Source organism: Egretta garzetta, unplaced genomic scaffold, assembly GCF_000687185.1.
Source record: "Egretta garzetta isolate BGI_Z169 unplaced genomic scaffold, ASM68718v1 scaffold502, whole genome shotgun sequence".
NCBI lineage: Eukaryota > Metazoa > Chordata > Aves > Pelecaniformes > Ardeidae > Egretta > Egretta garzetta.
The window spans coordinates 560266-575889 of record NW_009258809.1 but is presented as its reverse complement, the minus strand read 5'-3'; the positions used below and the strand labels follow the sequence as shown (position 1 = coordinate 575889).

The window sequence follows — 15624 nt, the reverse complement described above, 5'->3', positions numbered from 1 at the left end:
ATAAGGGAATTCTCAAGGTGACACAATGACAGAAAAGAAAATGGAAAAAATACTATTTTTTGTTGTTTTTCCATGAATACAACTATGGTATTTGAAAAGGTGCTTTTTTTCCTCTTTTTCTGACTATTACAGGTTTTATTTCACCTGTTGGATAGGGTTCGAGAATCTTCTACCACAGCTGACAAAGAGAAGATTGAATCAGGGGGAGGCAACATTCTCATCCATCATTCAAGGGATACAGCTGAGAAACAGTGGGCTGAGACGTGGGTATTAACACTGGCTGGAGTTGCAAGAATATTTAACACCAGGAGATACTTACTGCAGCCTTTAGGTAAAATGTATGGTTTAGAGTTATTGAAAGATACAGTAATAAACTTTTCCGCTTTTGTATATTTTTTTCAGTTCAGTACTGGGCAAGAATCTTAATGTTAGCTTAAAAGTGTGTTCTGTTGTGTCTCACCTCAAATGTAATGAAAATTACAAAGAGTTTTTAATTCATTCTCCTTAGAGCCAAAAATTGTAAGTACCAATTTCATCTTCTGTATCACAGTACTTGAGATTAAATCTCATTAGTCACAATTCTGGGTGCCAAATAGCTTTAATTTATAGTAGCCTGAAAACAATAATAATTTTTTTGTTCTTTTGGTTGTCAGAACATATTTTTCATCTTGTCTTTCTGAGGTTATGCAACACTTGCCTACAACTCTTCCATGGCATCAGTGTGTCAAGTTTAACAGTGCTCTTACCATGTAAAGAGACCTCGCTTGCAGAGTCAGTGAAGGATATAGCTTAGAGAAGAAGAAAGGGAATTTTTTAATGAATGAAAAGATTGGAGTTTTTATGATGTGAAAGATGTTGAGATTACCCACTATTACAAGTGATTATTTTTCTCCCCTCATGGTACTCCTCCACTGTTTGTCTTGTACAGAGATGTCAGTCTGAGTTACTTTACTGTTGTCCCTAATGCAGCTAACTGAAGTGAGTTCGCCTTTCTTCCTTCTTCCTTAAAATCTTACCTTTCCCATTTTGAAGTTTTTTATTTTTCTTCTATAACTTGTTAGTATCTATTTCTTTCTCTTCCTTTTTCTCAGGCTCTGATTTTTCCTTATTTCTTTTTTGCATTCTTGTAGAAATTAAACATCAGGCCATTTACTTAGCTATTGTAAAATATAAAATATTACTATGTACAATGGAACAATGTAAATGTACTGAACTAGATAATATAGTTCAGCATTCATGCCTGTTTTGTACAGAAAAAATGTTTCTGTTTAGGCTTCTAAACAGAGATATTCTGATACCATTTCAAAACAGTTTTCATTTCTAGTTTGGGTAACTAGAATTATGTAAATACATTACTTTCAAAAGTAAAAATGTGGTATAAAGAATGTATAGCTTGCAAAAAAAATTCCCCATTATATTAATATACCTTCACCATCCCGTAGTATGCAATTAATATATATATAACTAGAAATAAGTTGTAGTTTATTTCATTTTGGTTATTTGTGATACAGATATCAACATATAACTAGCTATCAACAGTATTGGTCATTTGCAGAAACTTAGTAGATTTTAAACTATATTAAACTTGAGTTAAAACTGAATAAAAAATAAAAACATTGCAGGGCTATTTTAATTATTCAAACCTAGTAATTAATAACATAGAAAATTAAAGGTTAATGCTAAATCTAATAAAAAACTCAAACTCCAAAGAGGAAATCTTTCTCCACAGTACAATTATCGGGAGTATTTTAAAATAAATTCTTTATAAATGTGCATATAGATTATATATATATTCTATATACATACATACTCTCTATATGTACATATTCTATATATATGACCCTTAATTCCTCATATGTGCTTAACACTTTTTGAAATCAACAGGCATCTGGTATCTATAAGAACAAATCTGTTTCACTGTCCTGAATAAAGAAAACTTATTTTTCTAGTATGGGATGTGGTATGTGATTTTTTCACCAGCAAATTTGACATAAACATTGATATATTGTTTCATTCTTCATATTTGTGAGTTTCTCTGGTCACATTTGTTCTTTCTGGTTATGGCTGAACTGATATATTCTGAAAGTCATTCAAGCCATCACCTAACCTCCTGAAATTTCTCTGTATTAGCATGTACATGTACAAGTACATGAACCGCCTTTTAGAGAGAGGGTGGGTGGGAAGGGGAAAAGAAAGCCACTTCCAAGCTGATTTCTTTTCCCTCTTTCTTTTTTTAAATAGGAGACTTTTCCCAAGCCTGGGACGTTCTTCTTGATCACATCCAATCAGCAGCACTCAGCAAAAATAATGAAGTTTCCTTGGCTGCTCTGAAAAGCTTCCAGGAGATCTTACAAATTGTTTCTCCTGTCCGAGACTCAGAGAAGCCTGACACACCACCTGCTATCAATGTTTCTGTACCTGTGGTGGTAGGGACAACAACTGCCACTAGTCTTGGCAGATCATTCATGAGAACTGACTCCATAGGAGAAAGAATAGGAAGATACAATGGATCTGAACCACCTGTAATAACAGATGAGATTGAAGATTTGAATCTTTGGTGGGCAGCCTGGAGCAGCTGGTATAGGATTGGTTCAGAAAGTACAAGGCCTCCAATTACTTGTGATAAATTGACTTTCATTCCCAGCCAGCCTTTTCTTACAGCTTTAATTCAAATATTCCCGGCTCTTTACCAACACATCAAAACTGGTTTCAGCATGGATGATCTCCAAAAGCTGGGTGTCATTTTGCACGGTGCTGTTTCGGTTCCAATCAGTTCTGATGCGTCCCCTTTCATCCTCCCATCTTACACTGAAGCAGTTTTGACAAGTTTGCAGGAAGCAGTGCTTACAGCTTTAGATGTTTTGCAAAAGGTAATAATGTGACTTCAAATGCGTGGTGAAAGGTAAACTACATTGTGTCTCAATTCTCAGAACTATAGTGTGGTGACATAAACATGAATTTTTAAATTATTTATAATTGCACAGTGTACTGTATTAGAACAATCAGGTGCAACCCAGGTACTCTACATTGAAAGGAATGGTGTAATCTTTATGAAATGCACTTTTGTTTGATTGCAGAAATACCTTAAGTGCGGTGCTGTGTTTGTAGCCATTTACTTGTCTAATATTACAGTATTGTACTATTATGAGGGTCTGTACACAGAGTTGGGGGGGAATAGTCCCCCAAACAGTATTCCTTATGTTGCCCAGGTACTGCCATAAAAAAAGTCCAGAAGAATAGTGATCATAAGAACTTTGACTTCATGCAAAATATAAAATATAAAAAGGCCTCTGGCAGATGACCTACCTTCTTGTCTCTTGTTAATCAGTCGTTTATGGAAAATGTTGCATCTCTGCTTAAGAAATTCTTACTATAGAACTCATCCTTAAAGGGCACCCTTCATGCAAGTGAATCTGTAAACAACAAATTAGGGTGCCCTTTTTCTGGATAGTTAGAAAAAGAAAAAAGGTATTGCTTCTTTCTTTCTGGAGTTGTAAATCATCTCCTTGAAAAATATATTGCTCATTCAGAAAACTTATTTATTTAAAAGAAGCAAAGTTGATAATGAATGAGAATGTGCATTTATGTTAAGCACTGCTTTAAAAAAACCCAAACCTTCAAACCCCCCAAAAAACCTGCTTGGGAAATGCCAGAACGAAAACTATCCATGTGACCTGACCTCATTCCCTTTGGGCTTTCATGCTATGACTACTTTGCTTAACTATGTGGTCATACCTTTTTTTTTTTTTTTTCTTTTTTTTTTATTCTTCCCCCTCTCAGGCAGGATCCTACCCCATTTAGCTCATAGAACACATGGTGTCTGCTTAATGATCAGCAATTCAACATCTTGTTTTCTTTTTGCTTAGTGTGGGTTGGGTTAACTTATCATACTTATTTACACCCTATACAAGGCAGAATCATTATGTTGCAGTCATTCCTTTAGTTTATGAGCTTAAAAAATATTCATGAATGTATTTTGAGAACAGAGGTGTAAGATTAGAAGTCGGTATTAAATCTCAGTTTGTATGTGGGGATAGAAATAACATGACGTTTTAACACCAATCACATCCACTAAATTTTCATCCTTTTCCAGTCAGGCTTGACCCTTTTGTACACTTGCCTTTCCAGCAGCTCAGCCCTGCCCAAGTCCTGTTTTCCCCACTTAATCACTCCATATATTTGTGTCTCACATTTTTCTGTTTCTTTGCCGGTCTCCTTATCCAGATGTTGTTAGCTCCCAAAGGCTGCAGGCATTAGCACTTTTCAAAGAAGGGGTTACCAGAGTTTTTAACATGAGGAAAAACTGAAATTATTTTTATACTCTTGTTCTTGTCAAGATGTTAATCTGTTTTAGCTGAAATTTTCTTAAAAAATTACAAAAGCAGTAACTCTCCATGAGAAACAGAGACATCCCCCTTTCCCCTCTCCCAGTCGAAATGGTTAGCATGGCAGTTACAAGCTTTGCAAATACAGACTTACATGGGAAGTCTTAGGTACCTCAATTTATACAGTACCTTCCACCCCATCTCTAGTTATATTACTAACAGAATGGCACTGAAGTCACTAAAAAAAAAAAGTATATTTGGACATAGTGAGTTTTGTGAAATCGCATGATCGCTACCCTTGGCTATGTAACACACCACAATTCACATGGTAAGGCAGCCAGGCAGTGCTGCTGCGGAGCAAAGGCCACCCATCGGATGGTTTTGCTGGAGGCCACAGTATCTTCTTCCTCTTTTGAAATTAATTAATACTCTCAGGAGTACACACAGAAGTTAGTGAAAGAGTATGTAAATACCTGCCACCTTCTTTTAAACAAACTGTTTCTTACATTGTTTGCATTGCGGCATCAGGTTAAGTTTTTTTCTTTGCTGATACAGGAACATTAGGGTCAGTTCTGATTTTCTTAGAAGTTCTGGAACAACCTTGTCATTGGAATAGCATGAAAAAACCCTGACATTTTTAAGACTGAGACCCTGACTGGTTTAATAAAGAGATTTTATGATGTGATGGCACTAGCAAAGGACATTGCAACTCAACTCAAGAACATAGGACTAGAAGGGAACCTTGGTTCTCCTTTCAGACTTCCATGTGTTGAGCCCATTTTACACTCTTTGTTTTGTTGTTAGGTTTCTTTTTATTCCTCATTAAAACTTGTTTTCCGGTCTTTCACTGCTGTAGTATAAGTGCCTGCTGCATCACTGTAGCTCAGGTAAAGTTTGTATGCAAGCCCAAATTCTCTTATTTTTTTCACGGCCTTCCTACATTGACTCTGGGTCAACTCTACAGTGGTCCAGCCTCAGACAGAGGAACACAGAGACATACTCGGGATCAGATACATTTCAATTCTGCCTCTGCAGGCAGTGTGGACGCAAACCTCTTGAGCTGTGAGTGTGGTAAACTCAAGGCTAGATTTACATACACTGGCAGACATGGTAGAGAATTAGCTACAGAGAGCTGTAGAAAAAACAGGAGTCCGTGACTGACTATAGTTGCACTGAGAGTTGTTAGCTAAATCTGAACTTTTAAAAAAATGTGAAAGTTAGCACCAGAATGATTTAAAGCATAAATTTGTGAAACTAAAGTACTGTGTCAATTTTTACAACAAACAGTGATCTGCAGAGTATTTTATTTTAGGGTTTGTTTGTGGTTTGTTGTTGCATGACCATTACTTTTTGATTTATATGTGTGTCTCTACTTAAGTATGTGAGTAAGTGCACTTAATGCAGTAAGTGCCACCTTGTTTTATAAGCAGCTCTTAAAGATACTTTCAACGTCCTTCATCACACACTTTGCTAGGCTATTTTTGAGTTTTTCATACACTTAAATAAAAGTTACTTGCTGTCAGTCAGAAGCATAAACCTATTTGAAAAGCAATTTTAGTTAGGTGAATTTTCAAAATGAAGTGACCTAATCCTTCTTTTTTTAAATATTATGTGGATAATTTTTCAACTTGGAAATATCCCAGTAGACTGGATAGAAAATACTTCTATTTGTAAAATAAAAATTTTACTAGAGTTTCATAAAATACAAAGAATAAGAAGCTGCTCATGCACAAACTTCAAATAGGAAGTAGTTATTGCTTTTGTTCACCAGCACAGAAAAAGTAGCATCTGAAATTATTTTCCCCTGATTCTGAAATCAATAATAATGATGATAATAAAAATCTATCAATGTGGAGTGAATGGCAAATGTATTTTGAAGTTTTCACATTACAGATGTTAAGAGGGTCTTCTGTGGGTGATGTAAGTTGCACCCGTGCAAGTAAGTTGCATCTATACAAAAGTTATCCAGGGGTTTGTGGATGCTCTCTTTTCCTTTCTAATCCATGCATTGGTACACAAAATAATTTTTTATACCTTTTCTAATAGGTGTGCAATCTTGCATTAAAATTTAGTGCAGTGACTTTGGTGCAGCAGCATATCAGCTGAAATTGTTTTACATGGTGTTGAATACTTTTAGATCAGCAATTAACCTTTTAGTCTTCTGCCACACAGGTGAGTATCTAGCATCAAAGCATCTTTTTCAGAGTTCAGTACAGTCTTGAACTTGAGCACCAGTATAGGAGTATGGCTTTTTGGAAGGGGTGCTGCATTATATTCGTAATGTTGATGAAGCTTTTTGAGCATTAGACATGCATTTTGAATTGCAGGAAGCTGAGGAAAAGGGAGAGGCCACTGATGATTCATGGAGTGCTCTGCTGCAGGTTGTAGATTGCCTGAAGGTACAGCTAGGTCTTCGGGTGATCTAGTGGTGGCAGTGCCTGTAGCCCCTGTTGGCTTGCTCCCTTGTGTGGCTGGGGACTCAGGATATTGGCTAGCCCATCGACTGCCACAGCTCATGACCCAGCATGGAGGCTGCACTCAAATAGCTTCAGAGCTGTTGGCACCTTGAGTGAGTTCAGCCACAACTCGTCATGGATCTGTGGTTAATGAAAAGGGGGTTTGATTTCTCTGCAGAGAAAAATGACAGTACAAGTACAAGGTCTTCTTGTGGAGCAATAAATAGACTGTTTCTTGACATGTTGAGAGGAGAGACTTTGGGAGGAGAAGCAAGACATTTAAAACGACAGAAAATAATTGGGGTAACTTCATAGAATTATTGTATCTGGCTTTGAAAATAAATGCTCTAAGATTGCCTTGGGTTTTATATTGCAACAGGAAATCATTAGCCTATGACAACATGATATTTCATTGACATCTTGTTAAGTACACCCTTCCTGAAATGTTTTCCATTTTAAAGCAAGATTATGAGTTTCAGCTATACCAAAATCATACCATTCTCATTTTATTTATGTTGCTTTCTCTAAGACACGATTTTATCTACTTATGAAAATACTGTATGAATTACTTCTAAGATGTATATGTTCCTTGAGGTAGAACTTTAAGAAGATGTGGCTGAGATCAACAGACAAGACTTTATATAAGACTTATAGTTTGCTGCCATGTCAAAGCAGAGTTTGTGAAGAAAAGATATCTTTTATTGGATGAAACAAGATAGCTGTATTTACTAAACTATATATGCCCAAGGTATCTTGCAACTCAATTTAATAAAATAACAGAAATTACTTTCCTTTAACTATTAGAACTATACACTATTTTTTATACAGCATGACTCTTGGATAGTCTTATATGGGAATTTTTCTGTAGGAGCTCCTTGAACTGATGCTGATTTTTGAATGTGGAATCTCAAGATACATATTAAGCCTTTGCATTTCCTTTTGTTATAGGCTATATGTGTGGGCTCAGAAAGTATGCAGATAATGTATCCTGCAATCTTCGACCAGCTGTTGGCCTTTGTAGAATTTTCCTGCAAGCCTCCACAGTATGGACAGCTGGAAACAAAGCACATTGCAAATGCAAAGTATAATCAGGTAATTAATTAGAAATCTCACTTGTTTCACTTGGTTTGTGAACCCAATTCAGCTTCAGATATAGGTTGTTCAGCAAGATGCATTTATTCTATCTGTAAAAACTTTGCTGTGTACGTTGAGTAGTAAGTTAATTTATTAGGATTTTTTTTACATGCTTTTGTTATCTTCATTTGCTCCCTTTGAATTTTACTTTGCTTTTATACTTTGTATTCCTCCATTTAGGAAAGGTCTTGCCTGGACACCAGACATAGTGAATGTGTCTGAATTTGTCCAGTGAATTAATCTAAAATAACTTGTCCTACATGTGATACCAAATTTAATAGACACAATAATTTTGAATGGAGAAAATTCCCTCAAGCTGCAAATTTTTGAATTGCACGTGCTGTAGAGAAATGGGACATAATAATTATTTTTATCTGTGTACTCTGCTGTTCACTGAGCATGAGCATCTGATTCACTGTAATCGAAGAGGTAACCATTATGTATGTATTAATTCTTCTTATTCTATTTGTTCTGCAACACAATGGAATCACACTAGATACAACTATTTGCACCGGTGAGTTAAATTTCCTTAAAGATTGTGCTAATGTAGTTGTCTTGCCTAGACTGCAAAATTTCTCCTACTTAAATGTACTTTACTTCAATGTAGAGTACATTTTAATAGTCAGACTACATTGTATTTGCAGTTTTGTTGCTTGGACCATATTCTTAGCAAACTTTGCATGCATTAAACTGAGAGTTCAATGCAAAACATACGTTTTCTGTTCCTTAATTAATATATTTTCACATATAGTTCAGTAATTCACTAATTTCTTTTCCTAGGCGGAATGGGTAGCATTGAATTATGTACCATTTGCTGAGAGATCACTGGAAGTTGTCGTGGACTTATACCAAAAGACAGCTTGCCACAAAGCCGTGGTAACAGAGAAAGTTCTTCAGAACATTATTAAGGTAAAAGTTTGTCCTGTGTATGCTTTGAATTTAATGAGCTTACATTGAAAATCCTGAATTTTATTTTGAGTTAGTGTTGATAAACACTATCTGGGAAGCTTAAAGCTTTAGTAAACAAATTGCAGGCCTCTTGGTAAATATGGCATTGAAGGCCAAAGACCAGTTTTTGTAGACTGTACTCTGGGGGCGTGTGCTTTAGCTATTACTTTTTATATTCTTTTAATGACTTGGTGTGTCATTGATGTAGCTATGGAACGTTAGTGGTGCACAAATATACCTTTAAGGTGAAATTGCAAAACTCTTAACTTTTTTGGACCTTGTTTCCATTTTAGTGAATAATTTTGGTAAATAATAGTAGTAGTAGTAAATGTCTTCTGGGGAAAAAATGTATGTGACCTAGGTTTGTTAGTAATGACTTGGCTGACACCAGGTTGTTCCTGTATAGACATTTGTAAATCCAAAAAATAGTTATGTGGTATTACTTGGAATCTGTTATGAATTAAATATTTGTATTTCAAAGTTAATGCAGTTGTTTTCCACTTGTTTTAATTGGGTAGATGAAACTGATATAAACACCACTTTTCTTTAATGTTCACAGTTGATAATAATGTGATCTACTGCAGTAGATGAAAATGGTTTTAAAGTTATTTTTCATGTCTCTAAAGCCCATGTTGATATTGGAATTAAATTTGACCCCTATGAACAATAGCAGCAGAAGAAAATATTCTGTTTTATCTCTAGGGTTAGATCCTAGCTCTCTTAATTTTTGGCAATAGAGGGTTAATTACAACTGACTGACTCTTAAGAGCAAGAAGTGAGTCTTTCCTCTTTCCTCCTTTTGCTTTCCTCAAATCAGAGTCTTCACTAAAAGCATTGGGAGCATATGTGTAATACCTGAACTTAGTGATTTGAAATGTAAATTAAATAGTTAGTTTTCCAAGATAACTTGGTATTGGGTTCTAGTTAGTTTGACTAACAATGCTTAAAGGAGTACATGTAATGTAAATAGTACATATGCTTAATGTTTTAAAACTCATTAATGATTTTCTTTTACAGATATTGAAGCTTTCTATCTAAAAGACTTAAAATTTGCCATATTTTCATCTGCTATACATTTGAGCTGTATTGCAGCCTTTATCTTAAAATTTCACTAACTCTTCTTGCTTTTAAGCTTCACGTGGATTAACAGTCAGCAATGAGCAGGTGTTTTGCAGTGGTTATGTACACAGTTCGACTTTTGTATATTAGGAAAAGTTTAAATTTAATGAAGCTTTTTTTCTTCACTGTGGAAGCACTTGGGATAGCTTTCTAGGAAGAGGACTAAACTCTCCAGAATATACTCATGATAACAAACTGCTTGCAATCTGTTAGATGTTAGGAAAAAGCCCGTTTGTCAGGCTTAGCAGAAATGGTGGATGGCAGCACAGAAAAAGAAAATTATTATGTAATTTCATAGTGTAATTGGTAATGGATCAACTCTGACTTCTAACCTTGTACTTGGCAACAGACCTGTGCATTAGCCAGCTGGTATATGGTAAATCATCTTTATATCATATTTTTTAAACAAGCATCTCATATACCAGCAGAAAAGGTAGGGATGTGCACTAGCAGCTATGACAGTGTCTGCCAAGATCTTCTGCAGAAACCAGTCATATTCTTAGATTTGTCTGAGCAACTATAAATTTTGTTTTAACTTCCATTTTGCAGACACTAAGAATACCTCTTAGTCTGAAATATTCCTGTCCTTCTGAAAGCACATGGAAGCTAGCTGTTTCCTCTCTGCTCAAAGTTCTCTCTATCGGGCTACCTGTTGCAAGGCAGCATGCATCTTCTGGAAAATTTGACAGCATGTGGCCAGAGCTAGCAAATACTTTTGAAGACTTTTTATTCACTAAAAGGTAAACACAATTTACTTTTTTTGTTTTAAACTGGAAAATATTTGTAAGTAATATGTTCAGCAAATGTGTCAGTAAAGTTCAGTAAAAATATCTTTAGAGATATTTGATATCTGAAAATTATTTTAATGAATGAGGGACAAAAGTTAACCAGTCTGTCTACTTAAAAAAAAAAGTATACTTTTAGAAAGTGGTAGAAAAAACTTCATTCAAAAGGTGAAATGTCAGACCAAGAAAGAGCTCAGCTGACCTCGGAATACAAGGCACAGCCTTTCTGACCAGGCCAAGGAATTCTGTATGGACGCCCAAGGACTTTTACTATAGATTTGATAAAGAGTTACTGATGTGTACTCAATTTGTTCCTCTTTTCACTTTGAATTGCAACAATGATTTTTTTTTTTTTAGTTAAGGTGAACACCATTAACTGTATGTATTTCTCTTGAGTTCCATCTTGAAATATTCCACTTACTATGAGTTTTTGAAAACTATTTCTGTTCGCGTAGAAGCCCACAGTTATCTTGCCTTTGTTTCTACCCAAGATAAATTGATTGCACCTTAAATAAAGTGTGGTTAATTATTATAATACTTCATGAAAGTGTAGCTAGACAGTCAGATTTATAACTATACAGACAGGTAGATGTATAAGTGCGTGCATAATCTCTCAAGAATGGAACACTGTAGATGTGGGCATGTTGAGAAAGTCCAGAAGTGAAAAATAATAATGATAAGAGACTTAGACAATCTGATTTTTTAGTTTGTTCAACCCAAAGAATGTATCATTAGGAAGACATAATGAGTCTTCAGAATATGTTGAAAGATTGCTCCAGAGAAGAATTTTTATTGTCCCTTGAGAATGGGTAGAAATGGATTTCAGTACAGCAAAGATTATCTGTGTTAGACATTAAGGAAACCTTTTACTGTAAGGAAGGTTAGGTATTGTAGGAGATTGCTTAGGAGTGGTATTGAATTTCCATCTTCTCTGAAAATCTGTGCGTAAGCATCTTTTAGGAGTAGTTTAGGTATATCTAATAGTGTCTCAGATTAAAGGACAATGCGGAATATGAAAAATTTAATTCCCTGATTTTCTGTGTATATGCTGATTTCAGTAACAAATTAATCCTACTTTTTAATAGAAAACGGTAGGGTTCTTCTGTACCTAACACTAATATGCCATGCATTTGTATGTGTATAGTTTTCAAACACAGAAAAATCGGCAACCAAACACAGCTGTATTTACTAATGATGAATAAATAGCAGCTTGCCCAAAACAGTCCAAAAATAAATACCAATGAAACTTAATTTTAGAGACACATCCGTTACTGAAAATGTTTGTAATAATGAATGGTTTTGGAATTTCATCAATAGGTTTACGTGACAATTGAATGAAAAACCTTTCTTTTGTTTTTGCATTTACTTCAAAGAAATACTACTAAATAGGACCTTAAAATAAAAAAGCTCATCAAGACTACATAAAAGGCACTTTCATTATCCAAGTTTTTGTTTTGATGCTTCACTGTTTCTTTAATTTAAAAAAATCTTTGCAGTGTCTTGTTTGGTTTTGTTTTCAGCTGTGGTTAGTAGTCCTGCTTCCATTCTGAGACAGGCAGTCCAGATCAGCTAACACCCAATAATCAATATCATTGTTGGGTTTAGAAAATCAAAATGAAGGTTTGTCAGGTCATTGTAGAAGAGTGTATGTTCACTTAGAAGTTACATTGGGAATATGTACTACTATTTGCTGTGAATGAGTTATTCCTAAATATCTGCAAGACAGATGAAACATATCTATTTTGCATGTTATTAGCTGACCCGGACTGGCACTGCTACAGTTTTTCGGTATTAATAATTCATAAATCCAGGGAAGTAAGATCATCACAGATCTTCAGTGTAATTCAAGATAATCCACTATCATCTGCATGACCTTTTTGGCCAAGTATGTTACCTGGTTTTATTAATTTACAGCATGTGATTTATACTTTTTTTGAAAGTTGTTCCACTGTAGAAACTACGTTTTAACATGGGGCTTGCTAGAAACAATCACTGTTGGCATTAATTCTAATAGCTTTTGCCAGCTGTCATACACAGGCGAATATTCTCTGGAGGTAAAGGAAAAATAGTACTTCTGTGAATATTTATGATGCCCTAAAACTTGTCTGTCTTCACTTAAGTCTGGTTTTGCCTCTTTAGAGACCAGAGTGTATGCTATAATTTTGCATACAAAATGTGGTTTAGGAATCAGCATTTTCATCAGAATTAAAGATGTTCTCAGAAAAGCTATATGACACTTTTCTGTTCTCTCACTTAGAAGCTTTAAGGTTTAAAAGAATTTAAAATATTAAAAATAGGCTGCTGGTTTATAGAACCATATGGCTACAGCAGGATAATTTGGCCTGTTATTATAATTAATTGCCATTATCATTACTCTTTCCTGGCTTGTTATGAGTAGATGATTTTTGCTTATATGGTTGTTGAATGTCTGGTTTGGGGTTGGGGTTTTTTTGCCCCTTGTTGTCCATCTTTTTCTAAATAGCAGTTTGTCTTCCCAAGTGCATGGTTCTCTTACTTACTGTTAGAGCCCTGTCCCTTAGTAGCTTTAGGATAGATGGCTTTTCTGTTCCCTCTATCAGCCTGAGCCTTGCGGTCCTGAAAAAAAATTAAAGCTAAGAAGGGAGGACATCTGCCTCATGCCAGTAGTAAGGACAATTAGTAATAGCAGTCATTTCTACTTTTCTTCATCCTCTTCCTCCTATTCCCCACAATGCTCCTGAAGCGTGCCTCTCTCACTTTGATGCAAGGAGGGCTCTAGAGATAGCTGTGGAAGTTCTCCACATTGAGGTAATTATCTTCTGATTTCCTTTGGTTAAGTCCTTCTGTGGAAGATGCTATGGAACTAGCTTTGGCAAATAGGGCAAACCTGTCCCTTTTGTGTTAGGATTTTCTAAATTGTGTCTTTTCATGGATTGTAATTCCAGTATAGTCAGTCTCTTACATTTGTGGTTGTTCCATTTCTAAGTAAATTGAATTCAGAATTTTCAAATCTACTGTGTTCTTTCAATTGTTTTTTCTTTGCTCTAATAGAAAATATATGTTAATCATAGTGGTGTCTTATTCCAGAGTAATTAGGGAGAATCTATTCACTGTTTTGAAAGTAACAAGTTAAATTTATCACTGAGTCAAAGTATGTCAGCCTTCAGCTTATAGGAGAAGGCAATGGGAATGTACTTTCCAACTGTCCATGTTGGTCCTTTATTTTAGGCCAGCTACGTGGTATAAAAGCTGTTTTTCAGTGTGTTCCCCAATTTATTTATATTAACAATGAGTCATGTTTTTTTAAAACTGTTGATAGTACTTGGATTTTTGTCTATATCACTGAAATCAATTAACCAAGCCACAGATGAGACGATGAAAGCACCCAATGCCCTTCGTTAGACTAGTGACTTGTAAAGTTGACTTGGTTTTAGTGACCCTGCTAACCATAACTGTGGCTTACCGCGACTGTGTCAGTCACCCCTCGTGGCTTTCCAACTTGCAAATATGCCATGCAGGATGGGGGGTTTATTAAGTCAGGTGCAGAAGTGTACAAATCTGGCTGCACTGCTGAAGACCAGCATGACTGAAAGGGTTCTGGAGCGCAAAGAATTTGGAAAATGCAATTCAGAGACACGCCAGGAGGCTGTCGGTGAGATAGAGTAACAGCATGACTGCATTATCTGGATTTTTACCATTATTCAACACGTCACCCCTTGTGAGAGGAATACAGTTAGATACATTCAGTTAGACCTGAATGCAGTTAGAACTGAAAATTTACTTTCTTGTGCCAGCATTCTGTAATTTTTCCTAAGCACTGTGCTTCAAGGAAACTGAAATGTTTTATCTCAAAGAAACTTACTTTTCTTCCTTCACTCCTGTATGCCTTTTCATACTCCACACTTTCCACTATTTAATAGTTTACCTGTTCCATGCTTTATCTGTCCAGGCATCATGCAAAGCTAGGTAAATATCTTCCTTTTGTATCTGCTCTTCAAGCCCTTATTCTACAGAGCTGACTTAGCACTGCTGGGATGGTTCTAAACATGAAATATCTGCATCTCTGTAAAACTTGGAAATGACTTACTGCAGTTAGTCCTCCTAGAAACACTGCATAACAGATTTGGCTGTTTTTTCCCTTTAGCTTAGGAGTGAGTGAGCGGCTTTGTGGTGCTTAGTTGCTGGATGGGGTTAAACCACATCAGCTTTGTTCATTAAAATATCCCAGTGCATGTAGTCTCATTTTTGTATGCACATTCTCCAAGTTTCTACCTGGTTGAGGATAGAGTAGAAAGATAAAACTCTTACTATTTCACTTTTGTTCTACATTTTTAATCAACATTTTAAACATTTTTCTAATCTAGATCATAATTCTTGTAATCACTGTGGTCCTAGAAATCATGTGTGTAGATAGCCTAATATTGTTTCCACCAGTGAAACTGAGTTGGCATGGGTTAGGCAAGAGGTCACTGTGGATAGAACCCTTAAATTAAAGCTCTGTGAATCTCTGCATGGTCTTGCCTCTGTCTTTTGGACGGGAACAGGTTTTCAAGCCAGCTGTGGGGCTGAATGAGAGGAGATACTCATTGATGTTTAAAAAGTACAAAGCACAGCAGAAATGGTCTCTGCAGCTTTGTAAATCAAGAAATTTCAAATATAGCCAAAAGAGGCCAGGTAAATGAAAAAGGAAAATGTTACTGTCATAGAGAATTAACAGCTTCCACGCAATAAGCTTCAGCTTTTTTTTTTTTTTTTTTTAAAGCAAGCTATAGCTGAGGAGGCTCAATAATCTTGATATTTATTATAAATCAAAACAACATTTAAAAATTAATACTTTTCACATAACTTAATTTACACAAAAATTGTTTTCTAGTGAGA

At 35.5% G+C, this 15624-nt stretch overlaps 1 protein-coding gene across 6 annotated transcripts in view; it reads left to right on the top strand.

Annotated features, from left to right (window-relative positions):
* Positions 1–15624, top strand: part of MON2 (MON2 homolog, regulator of endosome-to-Golgi trafficking) — a 67909-nt gene that overhangs the window by 31953 nt on the left and 20332 nt on the right. For 5 of the 6 annotated variants that reach the window (XR_004841309.1, XM_035889361.1, XM_035889363.1 and 2 more), the window contains exons 24-28: positions 133–331; positions 2242–2870; positions 7730–7873; positions 8696–8824; positions 10532–10722. Coding sequence is in view for 5 of the 6 variants with exons in the window: in XM_035889361.1 (XP_035745254.1) it covers positions 133–331; positions 2242–2870; positions 7730–7873; positions 8696–8824; positions 10532–10722 (1292 nt within the window). In the remaining variant the exon portion in view is untranslated. Of the gene's footprint in view, positions 1–132; positions 332–2241; positions 2871–7729; positions 7874–8411; positions 8674–8695; positions 8825–10531; positions 10723–15624 lie in introns of those variants that run through there. The other variant, XM_035889364.1, reaches the window with a different exon arrangement.